Source organism: Papilio xuthus, unplaced genomic scaffold (assembly GCF_000836235.2).
Source record: "Papilio xuthus unplaced genomic scaffold, Pxut_1.1 DF827597.1, whole genome shotgun sequence".
In the NCBI taxonomy this organism is placed as follows: Eukaryota; Metazoa; Arthropoda; class Insecta; order Lepidoptera; family Papilionidae; genus Papilio; species Papilio xuthus.
In genome coordinates this window covers 2,926,715-2,939,732 of record NW_013531052.1, presented here as the reverse complement: position 1 = coordinate 2,939,732, position 13,018 = coordinate 2,926,715, and the positions used below count along the sequence as shown (strand labels likewise).

Genomic DNA, 13,018 nt, shown 5'->3' with positions numbered 1-13,018 from the left:
TTTGGCGGCACAAGGTCAACAGTTATGGCCGTCCAATTGTAATGCACCAATGGTTGAACACTGTCGTTCTAAATTATTTTATTGCAGTCAAGTTGTCACGACTCAATGACTTATTGATATATGAATCAGTATCATGAATAAACATTTATTTTTGTCTATGATCATTGAGGTTCCAGGTTGCTGGTATCTTCTAAATTATACAGGAAGAAGTAATCGTGTTTCTTAAAAAATCATGTTTAAATGAGATCTCTTTTGATTCTATGGACTTAATTGTCCCAATGGGAAAAGTATATCGTTGGGCCGATTAAGTCCAACTGCTGTTTAAAATTAGTTAAGGAGTTTTTGAGTTTAACAAACGAACGATGAAATCTTTCTTCTTTACTGTGGCTTACTACTTTACAAGAACATAATAATATCATCCCTCTCATTCTGTTTGATTTAACGGAGATAACAATGTGATTTGGCAATGAAAACTCACTTTAAAAATATTTTTCTCACATTGTTCGGTTTTGGACTTCAGTTATATTAAAATAGTTTGTTTGTTATTTGAAATACGAAAACTGTAATGGTTTATATGCCCGTTAATTTTTCAATAGTCTTCGTTCGTAGAAGGCGTAGGCAGTACAGGGTGTTTACATTTTCTCAAACGTTTTTCGTCCACACGTACGTTAGTATCGTGTGAATGTTTTTTCTTTACGTTGCACGTTTTTATGGCTGCTTTAATTTTCTCAAGTGAATATCACCGTATATCAATTTTTTATTATATAATTTTTCTATAAATACTAGAAATAGATGCCAAGTTTTACATTTACAATAGATTCCGTAAATTTTCTCATATTTTATATGTTTTATTTTTGGATTCATACCTCGTGTTCTAAAGGTTAGTTTTGTTTTATTGTACTTGTTTTTAACATCATTGTAACGCCTAATTGTTACAAGCTACGATCGTGAGAATTTAATGTAAGTAATAATTGAAATTATATCTTCAACAAATAGCTTTTATTAAATGGCACCTAGAAATGTAGATTCAACAAACAATTTCTAGTCCAAGAGTACAAAATTTATATTTGCAAAGCGTACCAATATTGACACAATTGCTTCGTTATCTCAATGAATCAGGAATAAACATTTATTAAATTAATTTTACATAAAGTTTTGTGAATTAAAGTTATTGATAAATGTACACGTGAACTTGGAAAATTCCTTTTTTAAATTGATATGTAAATTCAATTACAATTTTTTATTAATTTAATTTTAATAAACGAGACAGTATGCGTATACGTTTATGGGAGTGGGTACTAGAGGCTAGAGGCGGTAGTAGTAGTACATGTTGGTGCGGAGTCGAGGGTCGAGGCGCACGATCCGGCCCGCGAGCTAGCGACTACGACGCAGTAGGCGCAGGGCGCGCGGCGGCGGGCGGCGGGCGCGGCTGCAACGCCCGGGGCCCGCGGGCCGGGGGCCGGGGGGCGCCGCTCGAGCCGTCTTTTTTCATTTTGCGTGCGTCTTTTTTTGGCAGCGCGCGTTAACCTTGGATTTTTTCATAGCGAAGCGCTGCACGTACGCGCACAAGTTTCGGATAGTCGTAGAGCGTCCCCCACTCGTCGCGTCCGAATTTTCTGCATTCGGGCGGCGCGAGGAGTTTTCGGCAGTCGCATTAGCGAGCGAGAGCGTGCGGCGGCTAGAGCGAGCTGACGGCTGAGGGTCGGGTCGGGCGCGGGATTGTGACGCGGATTGTGCACTGGCGCGAGCGCGAGCGCGGGATTGTGGCGCGCTGCACTATGCGGAAGTGAGCAGTACGCAGCGAGCACGGACATCGCCGCACCACAGTGCTAGTGTTACGACAGTGATACGCATTACGCAGTGGACGCCTAGTGCGAACTATGATATTTGTGACCGGCTCACTGGAGCTCTAATGTTTCTCTATTGACGAACACACGGACTGTGGAATTACTGGATATTCATGGAATCAAGGAAAGTATTGTTGTTTTTTATTAACTGTTGCCGTGAAAATAATAACTGATTATAATTTTTCATCCGCAATTGAGGTAAGGCGGAAGAGACTCATCTGATTTGTGAGTCAATCTGTATCGAAAAGAACTGAAATACGCAGTCATTGATAAATCTCTGTTGACACCCTGCAGCATGCGATAAATTTTAAGCGTCCAGAGAGATACACCATATTGCGCCTTAACGACGCGCGTCGAGAGGATATTTTTGCACATGCGCACGCGTCTCCCAGGTTTTGCATACACGTGCTGTCGCGCTGGGGCTATTGAACTTGATAATGAGACAACCGTATCTTCTATTTTTTGCACATTTATTATTGCATCATTAAACATTTTTTTTTGCTCTCCGTCGAACCGGTTTGCGATATTTACTCAAAATTCGCCGTTCAATTCGATATGCGGATAGTTTCTGCGATAAATGCGTATCTAGTAATTTAATAGGCTCCTGAATTTCAATGACCTCCGGATTATTTCGGCCTGTTGTGATGTAAAGCATACCATTAACGAGCCCGTCGAGAAATCCAGTTTAGCGGCGTACGATCGGTAATAATTATGGTGGTGAATAGACCGCGGGTAAGAGTAGGCTCGGAACCGCTCCGTGAGGCGAAAACTGGTCTCGCCGAGCGGCATTAACATTTGCATAGAAACTGTCAAGCGGCCCGCGGCCCGCGGTCACCCATTAGCACCTACAGCGCGGACTTGCCTCTTATCGTCTGTTCGCGATTGACGACCGATTCCACGCCTAGTTAACATCTATGTCGACCGTTGGAAATTTCAAATTTAACATCGAAAATTCATTATAACATCAGACCATGATTATTAGTTATTACAATTATCGCATTAAACTGTAAATGAAATAGCTAATTTAATAAAGAAACTTAATTTTGAACACTTCAAATAGAAATAGGAATAAAATTTGTCTTGATATATACACAGAAGTTATTTTCAGTGAGCTATTTTTCAAATAGTTTATTTTGTTCGTTTCACCTCCTGCATAATTTAAATAGCATTTTTCAACGGCTGCTAGTACACTCGATGATGTTCAGGGTTACTGCGAAGGTCAAGGCTGATCGTTTTCGTATACACTGCCGTTGTACAGCAAAAAGATACATTTTAAAAACGATTTATTAAATCGATTGTTCGCTTGTGCAGTAACAATCATTTGCCTACTCGATTTCTATTTATTTTCATTCAATAACGAATCTACATGTTGGTAAACTAGTCTTTAGCACTGGGGAATTTTTTTACAGTAATATTATTAATATTATGACGTTTGATATTAGATATGTCTAATACAGCTAAACCAATCATACTGAAATTTGATTTTAATTTTCCAATTAACAATTTATGTATCCGAATATTCCGTGCCGTTGCCAATCGATTTTTCTGTTCTCGATTTAGAAGTCATAGTGTAAGTTGTTCCATAGAATCAGCATTTGACGTAAGTATGAAGGTCGAAGGTATAATTTACTGAATTAAAAATTTTCCTACCGATTCGCTCAAGATAAAATAGTTTGCAAGTGAATGAAGATTTTCTTATACGAAGAAAAGAAATATTTTAAGATTATAAAAATATCTTTATGTTTCAAGGAAAAATTTATTGAATCGATAAAATATTCCATAGATTCCTCATAGACGAATTTCAAATTTGGAATCAATCACGTTTTTTTTAAGTTATCATGTTGGTACACGGAATGTGTCTTTGCAACACAGATAACCTTATAGCTAGCCGGCCTACCGCAAAGATAACGACATTAGACGAACATAGAAAAAATAATAAAACTGTTATCAACGAATGCATGAAGCTAAAACGATGTAGATATACATTTTCTAAACGAAATTAGAAGCTTTAAAATTGTACGCACACGACGAATTTCTTCACCAGTTTTTTCATCCATTTTCATAACATTTGCGTAAAAAGCAAAGCGATGGTCGAAATCTTACTAATATTATAAATGCAAATGTTTAGATGAATGGATGGATGTTTGTTTGAAGGTATCTCCGGAACGACTCAACAGATTTTGTTGAAATTTGGCACACATATAGAACATAGTCTGGAATAACACATAGGCTTTTATTAAGTATTTTTTATTCCGCGCGAACGGAGTCGCGGAGGGCAGCTGGTGCTACAATATGTTTAGAAAAACCCACAGTACAATTATAATGATGTCATGTTAAGAAAACAGAAGAAAAGCATTCATTGGATAAAAAATTATATCATCTTTAAGCCATTTAAAAGACTAACAAGAGGGTTTTTGGGTATAATCAAAGTATGTTTGCCAATTTAAAAATATATACAAATAAATTGAATTCATCTCCCTAGCCTTATGTCACTTATTTCATAACCTTAAAGTTTTGGTTTAATTTTTTACGACTGGCAGCATGAAAATTAAATTAATTTTTAATAAATTAAAAAAAATATAGCGATGACGTCATGACAATATATTTTGACGTCGTAGGCGTTCTTAATTTAATTTGCTTTATTTTATGGAAAATTATTAATAAAACAGTATCAGTAATTTGTTATATAATTGAATGATATAGTAAAATTAATAATTTTCTCGTAACATTTGTAATAGGCAATATTTTCCGTGATAGATTGTGCTGTGTATCAGTGCATTATCGGCCATATCTATTAGTTATCTAGCCGCGGTAATGTGGGTTAACACTTCCTACATGTCAAAACGTAATCCTTTTAAACTTATTCTACTGTTACTAAGATTTATTTGATACGTAAAACTATAGCAATACATATATCAAAATTAGATTGTCTGTATGTATAGTAAAAAAAATCATATTATAGTATTTGCGTTGGTGATAACAAAAAATCAATTTTAAAAATATTTGTGTGTGGCTTTATGTCTGTCCGCAAGGCCGCGTTTGTTCCGGCTAACTGGAACGATTGGAAAGATTTTGATGGTACTTTGGTGGAAGGTTACGCGGACATATTATAGGCTACTTTTATCCTGCGGTGACGAAGTCGGGGGCAATCGCAAGTTTGTGATAGAAAATGCCAGTTGATGTAGACCATTCTTTGTATTTTCCTATGATGTGTTTTGTTTTAAACAGTTAGAGTCTATTTTTGCTTAGGGTAAGTCGCGCGTCTCGTGTCGTTGAATAGAAGGCGCAATCAGAAATTAATGGAATATCATGAGACTTTGAGGTTTTCCATCTTGAGGAAGTGCTTATTGGAATAGGCGCAGCAAATATCAGACTTGACAAAATTTTGACAAAAATTTTAATTTTCATGTTTTTTTTAAATATTTTACATTTTGTCAATACAACATATTAATTTTGTTACACGAGCATTTAAGTAATAACATCTATGTGAACAACCATAATAGACCGCCTACAGTGATTTTCTAATAATGTTTCCCGAAATGTTCTCATTTCCGAAGCGCTGCGTCTAGGCTCGTTCCCGGCGGGGCGGGGGCGAGAGTGAGGCGCGGGAGAGGATGTCGGGGGAGGCAGCGGGAGTGGAGGGGTGGAGGGAGAGGAGGGCCAAGGACAGCCTCTCGGAGGACCTTCGAGGCGCGACGCTTACGTAACCAAGGCCACGGCGCCTCGATGCGTGCCCGTGCAACATGCCACCTAACTAGCGCTTCTACGTAAAATTTTATCGGGTCATTTTTTTTATACATTTCGTTATTTTTTTTTAACTTTAACATACAATTTAATTGGTTATCCTACATACTATGACCTAAACTAAAAGTAAGGTTCTCTAAAATATAATAATTTTTGTCGCTTACCGTCTCCCTGCGAGTTATATAATTGTCGTACGACAAATTGTGAGAGGCTCCCTTATTGACCGTTGAGAGTGGTAGTTTAGGTGATAATTGCCAAATAACCTAAAACTGAACAATCGTAGAATTTTGTAGTACACGTTGTAATACGTTGCTAGTCTTTAACTGATAGATAGATTATAATTGGCATGTTTTTTATATGAAAGAATGACAAAAAAAAACTAAGGAGTATTCATACTGGACTTATATCAAGTTTTACGTGGCCGTAATGATATCTTTACAAAACGAGTTACATACAATGTTTTGAAAGTAAAAAAAAGGGTCAAAGGGCACCTTGGGGACGCGCTTGTTCCGCGTGGGGCGACCAGGATAATGCAAGTCGGACCTCAGCGTTATAATCCTTGACCTAAATCTCTCACAAAACATCGCGGAACCAGTCCCCGTAAGTAAAACGTGTCCCACACAGGTTAAATTACATGTTTTTTATGCTTTTTTAATTATGTACAAATAGAACAATCCTGAAAACGCTTCCTATGTGAAATCCCGGTCATGCACGCCTGTACGAAAAATCGTTAATTTAAGGAATTTATATCAAAATACCGGCTAGATTATTCCGTCAATCTTACTAATATTATAAATGCGAATGTTTCGATGGAGAACAGCTGATCGGATCTCGATAAAATTTGGCATAGATGTCGAACATAATCTATAAGAACACATAGGCTACTACTTGTGTTGTGTTTTTTTAATTCCACGCGTTAGGCGTCGCGGGCAACAGTTAGTTTATAACATGAAGTTATTTAGTCCTTGTTAATTTTTGCTGGTTTAAGGGGCTATTTATTAAAAATACCAATAATTCATTGTTTTGTAAAATATATCAATGGAAGTCTAGCATATTACGCTATCTTGTCTTAAAATAGTATTTGAGTTGTTTTTTCTTCAGCAATCGTTTTAAATATAATCATTCATAAAATCTTCATACGATGTAAGATTTGTGTTCAAAATCCGCATAAATAATTTTATGGTTTCCTAGTATATTTCATTGGCATCAAAATTTAATGGCCCAATCTTGTTGTTTTTTAATTATCGTTTAAAGATGCCGCTTTAGTGAATGACAGCTAATTAAACTAGCAGTAGTTAAGATTATAAATATTAATATTCTTCGATTAATTAATGTAGACCATCTTACTATAAATGCGAATCTTTGGATGGATGTTAGAGAGTATCTTTAGAACGTATGTATGGATCTCGGGGTTTGGCATAGATGTAAAACATAGTCTGGAAAAACACATAGGCTTCTAATTAAGTTTTTTCAATTCTACGCAGACGGAGTTTCTATTGACAGCCATAAGAAATAAATTCAATGAACTTATTTGATATTTCCTAAGTAGTTCTTAATAGACTGATATATAAACACGACTAAACACTCACGTATATTCGTCCGGTGGCGGCACCGACCAGTGAGCGACAGGCCGCGTCCGCGAAATAATACCGGTACCACTCATCCTGATGAAGGGCCCCCGATGGGCTCGAAACTAGTCGGTGCCGCCACCGGACGAATATACGTGAGTATTTAGCCGTGTTTATATATCAGTTTAGTATAATTTCTCACGAAAGTTTGAATAATTTAATAGTTCTTAATAGTTATAAAATGCAAAAATATTATATTAGGAAACCATATTTTGAGTTTCACTAATGTCATAGAATCAATTTTTATAGCAACAATAGGGTGATATAAAATAATTTAAGTACGAAAGTAAGTATAAATACATATTTGAAGGTAGCAAGACAGTGCTGAAGTAACGAGGTTATAAGAACTTTTTAATAAATGACAAGGTATTTGTATTATTGCCAATAAAAAATTAAAAAGCTATTCCCTTATCGTAACCGAATTCGCTATATGTTAAATAAAATTTCAACTGCAGGAATCATGAGATAATTATGTGTTTTTTACAAGACTTATGGCAATGGAAACTCATGTTTTGTAGTAATAATTTTATTAACTTTTTGCCGCTTTAAAATAAACAAATTTGTGTACTTTTCATACTAAATGTTAATGGTAATAAGGTCGTTAAACTTTTTTTGAATGTCCCTGAAATGAAAATAAAGCTATAATTTTAAGTGATACATAATAAACCCGCTCTTAAACAAATTTGCAAATTCTAAATTGTTAATCTCTTATCGCTAGAATACATTAGAGTTGCGTTAGGCTCGTTTTCAATTTTTTTTTATATCATGATCTCTTTCCCAAACAACATACTGGTCGTTTTCGCTTGAATAAAGTAAACAGATGTTTCGCTTACAAAAAAAGAAATTAGAATGCGTAGGTCTTATGCGAATTGAGTTCTACTTTCCAGTTTGTAGGGAATATCCGTTGATTATAGGTAGGTAACGAATCTACAATTGTGGATGTATATTGGCAGCGATCGCTTCGCTATTTCGGCGAATTTATGTAGCCGGTTGCTTGTTTATCACCTTATAAGATAAATGAAAAATATTTTTGATAATTTTAATACTTGAAATACTTTAAATTTCGACAATATTGATTTAAATAATACGAAGCGCTATATACAGGATGTTAAAAATATTTTTTTCAGTTCGAGTTTTTTAATCAAAAATGCTGTGATAGAGAATACATCTACTAGAGACCAATGCTACAGGGTGTAGCAATAAAATAGTGCGTAAAGTCGAAACTCTATAAAATCAACTAAAATATTATCACGTCAACTAAATGACCTCGTTTGTTACTTATATGGTCTGTGGTACAATTTATGAGACTATAGAATAATCTCGAAACGTTTCTGTGGACATTTTCATAGTTCATATGTTATTATAATGATTTTGATATAAATTTGATTAAAAAAATAGAGCTTTTTATGCGAACGTTATTATCAAACTGTTTGTCCTTAAGGAGGGTCGGTACAATAATTCAAAAGACGATACTTTTCAGGATGTCTGTATCAACCTTGTCGTATCTATATGATTTCTTTTCTTAAGCCCTTGTCCGATCCATATTTTCTTAGGTCACCTTTTAATATATTTTTTTCGTAAAATCGATATTAAATTAAATACACGTGGTTCTATACGTAAGTTGATTTAATAAGTTACCTGAATATGCAACATAATAACATAAAATGATAAAAAATGTATAGTTAAAATATTTACTGTTTCGCTAGTTTCGTAATACTTTTAAAGCCTCTGTCGAAACTCGTAAATAATGATAAAGATCCTTATGTTCGTTCGTAATGAAATAAATTGCATATAAACTTTCGAATAATAAATTAATTCAAGAATCTTAATGCAAGGCGTAATGTCGAATGTCATATTAGGCCATTCACATTAGACTTTTGTTTTTCCTTCGATGAGTTTTACTTTTTAATCTACAACTCTAATCTATTAATGTATTGAATGTCGTTATACGAAAGAAAAAAAAAACGAAATGCGGCGAAACGAATACAAATTAGGCAGAATTTTTAATTCACGTTCAAATATTTGTTATGTGAGAATGGAATTCAAATTAGGATTATTTCTTTTAATACATAATGGCGATGACATAAATAAATTTAAATTTGGAATTGAATATTTTCTATCTACGTTATTTGCTGATAACCGAATGTTTTATGCCAGATATTATGGTGAGTAATACTAACTTAGGACCTCTTTGGAGTAGATTTCTCAGGCTTGATTTACTAAGAGGCAACCGTAGTAATTATTAAATGTGGTTTTAACTTGTAAACTTTGTCATACGGATATTTGCCTTAAATAATTCAGTAGTTTAGTATGCAGAAGACAAAGTTAAATTAATTTTATATGAAACTAAAAGTAGGTCGTGTGATAATTATTCTGATCGATAGTGTAAGTGAAAGGGAACGGTTCCGAAATTATATACCGCAGTATGAAGTTACAGCAGCATTTCCTTAATAGAAATATGATCATAGCTAGATATATATTTTTAATTATGTCAAATAAAGATCGATATTATTAATGCGAATGTTTAGATGGATGGATGTATGGATGTTTGTTTGAAGGTATTTCCAGAAAGGCTGTATGAATCTCGCTGAAATTTGGCACAGATAGACTACTAATTAATTTTTTTTAAGACAGCGCGGACGGAGTCGTGGGCGACGGCTAGTCATTTTATAAACATACTATTAGGAATACTATTTCTAAAGAGTGTAATGCAGGTGATAGGAACGTATGTTAATGGTCAACGAACAAAATAATCTCTTTCGAAGTTGATTAAAATACAACTCTAATTTATATATAATTTATATATAATTTAAAATAAGTATTCAAATATTCGGCTAATTTACACTGCAGTAAATTAGATTAATAATATAAAAGCTTTTACAATAGTTCGTGGACTAAAAGCTCACAGTGTCATCTGTGATCTACAGCTTGCATTAGTTGTATCAAATCTGCTAACCCGTTTATCACTCTCACTGCCAGAAACAATAGAATTTCGAAACTAATATCCTAATTTGATAAATCGAATGCATTATGCGTTATCAAAGATGTTAGTCACGCAATAAAACCTAGGTAAGTCTAAATCTAGTGTCTTGAATTAATTTGCATTAACATAAAAAAGTTTCGTCACATTTGAAAGTATGGATTTAATAAATAAAAGTATATAAAACTATGTAAATATATAGAAATATTAAATGTGTTAATATTGAATAAAAACTAAGTAACTAACTAGGGTAATGTAACGACATAAAGTGGACGGCCTCTGACAAGTCTCCACTTTCTCAGATCCCGCGCCGTCTCCACTCATTCCCGAAAGCTGGCGCTCTCTAAGATTTTTCTTATCCATCCGTCGGATGAAAGGTGAAAGAGAATTCGAAGGTACAGTCTACGAGGATTGGCCATTGATAAAATCTTAAAGGAATTAATAATATTTTGCTATAAAAGTTGTAAGATATGACTCGATGAATAAATTCGTATCGCCTATAAAGTTAAGCTGTTAGAAATGTTATAGACTTACCAGAACCGTTACGAAGATAATGCAGAACTAATCCGACAAGGTCGAAACTTATTATATGATTTCCAGCTGTTTCTAAATATATTGTTTTGTTGATGTAAGATTATTAGGTGAAAAACTTTATGAATTTTTATAAAAATTTGGTTTGGATACGTCTAACTTCTATTATTAATATTCACTAATAATGTAAAAGTATGACAAGATGGAGGTTCGTGCTATATTTTGAATGTTCATGAATAAACACGGATATTATAAAATCAAACAATTGTTCACTTCGGGTTCTAACTGTGTAAAGCAACGCCAAAATTTGTCATACTTTCGTAAGGACCTCTACACACAGTGGATAGTCCTACCATACTTTTAATTCCTCCTCTGTACTACAGTATTAATTTAATTACATTTAAATTAACCCATTCACTTTCAGATAAAATGTCCAAAAGAACACGATTATTTCGTTAACTTCATGTACACAAAACATAATTTAAGATAGCATTTTGAAATATAGATTTAGATTAGATGTCAAACGCAGCATATTTGTGGCTTCCTTTAGTATGTTTGGAGAGGAATATTGTGCGGCTTGTGTACGAAGCCTTAGCAATCGTTCCCACGACGCGGCGCACAGACGCACCGCTGCGTACGCATTGCAACGCGCCTGCAACTTTCTATTTTGTCCGCGCTGCGTCGAGCCCACAGCGCGGCCTTTCTGTGTCGGAAAAGCGTACCGGTGCAATCTTAGAAAGTTTGTCTGTCGTAATGCGTGGGTGTGTGCTGTGTACGCAGCTAATGCCTACAAACGTATCAGAAGACATGAAGCCGTTGTAGATACGCTAAACTAAGTACTAAAGTTAGTATTAAGTTTGAACTAATAACTATAGGAATGTAATGATACTTCGTGGAAAATTGTGGTTGATTTGGTTCACTTTTCAATATGTTCAAGCTGTTTAGGCTACAGTGGGTTACAATAAAACAATACCGTATACCTGGAAACTCCTTCGCGTCAGACGGACAAAGGAAAAATACTCTACGTACTACTCGTACGTTATATAATAGAAATTTTCCAAATAAAATCCAGTTCTTTTTTTATTAAAGAATATTTTATGCTGAAAACGATGCTTTTAAAATAAATAGGTACTATGAATATTGTAGACATTTCTATTATGTACTAGTTTGAATTAATTATTAGATTTAAAGACTAAGTGGTCCTTAGGTTTTAAATCGGGCGTTGTTATGTTTTTGTTCTAGTTTAAATAAATGATCGTCATATTAATAGAGGGCATGATTATATGCAGTTTAAAAGCGCGCGTAAAATTTAGAAACTAATAGCAGCGCGATGTCGACATTCGTTGCGTAAGCGCAGTGCGGGTCGCTCTCAAACCCGCTAGTACAATTTAGGCGAAAGGTGCACGCAACTTTCACTCTTGACCCCATAACATAGCAACTATTATCCGTTGAAATGCATATGCATTTGTTGTACCGCTTTGCCCTTTCACAATGGGATGACTTATGCAGAAGGCAAACAATTTCTTTAACTGACACGTATTATATTAACGTTTCTAAGATGTTAATATTTTATTTTCTGTTTATGTTTCTTTGAAATGAAACGCATTTTATCTATATGTTTGTCCAAAGTAGATCAATAGCCAATAACTTACTCATATTATAAATACGTATGTTTGGATGGATGGAGGTTTGTTATAAGGTATCTCCAGAACGACTGAAACATAAACGCTGCTAATTCTTATATTTAAATTCCTCGAGGACGGAGTCGGGGGCCACAGCTAGTGGTACAATAGATTATGACGTATAACACTGTTGTCATGTTACCAAGTTTAAAACATAGGTTAACTAAACTTGCATTAAACAGACTGTTAAGTTGTTCCATACCTGTATCGGTCAACCAATAAAAAAAAATGAATACTCCAAACATCTTTGCCCTTGCATTCTTTCATAAGGGTAGAGTGAGGAATAGGACTATACTTATTTAAACATCGAACGAACTATCCGATGAAAAGTTACATAATCTTATGAGATTCCTTAATATAACTCTTTTCGTGGGATGGGTTTATGTGTATGTTTGTGAGACGGTTTCCTGCATATCTTTTGTTTCCATCAGCTGCATAGAGACGCGCAGCCGTGACTAATAAGTTAATGATGGTCTTTCGCTGCACACATGACGGTTACTCGTGGTACCGTTGTAACTGTATTTAAGGTCGAAACTACATATTTTATATTAGGAAAACATAAATTAATGATCTATTTAACGTAATAAGTGTAATATACCAAGGAAT

The 13,018-nt window shown here is 34.7% G+C and overlaps 1 protein-coding gene across 1 annotated transcript in view; it reads left to right on the top strand.

Annotated features, from left to right (window-relative positions):
- The first annotated feature begins 1,464 nt into the window (after positions 1-1,464).
- The window catches only part of LOC106118386 (Chronologically inappropriate morphogenesis), a 37,685-nt gene continuing 26,131 nt past the window's right edge, over positions 1,465-13,018 (top strand). The window contains exon 1 of the mRNA XM_013313047.1: positions 1,465-1,971. Within this exon, the coding sequence (XP_013168501.1) occupies positions 1,961-1,971 (11 nt within the window). The 5' untranslated portion in view covers positions 1,465-1,960. The remainder of the gene's footprint in view (positions 1,972-13,018) is intronic.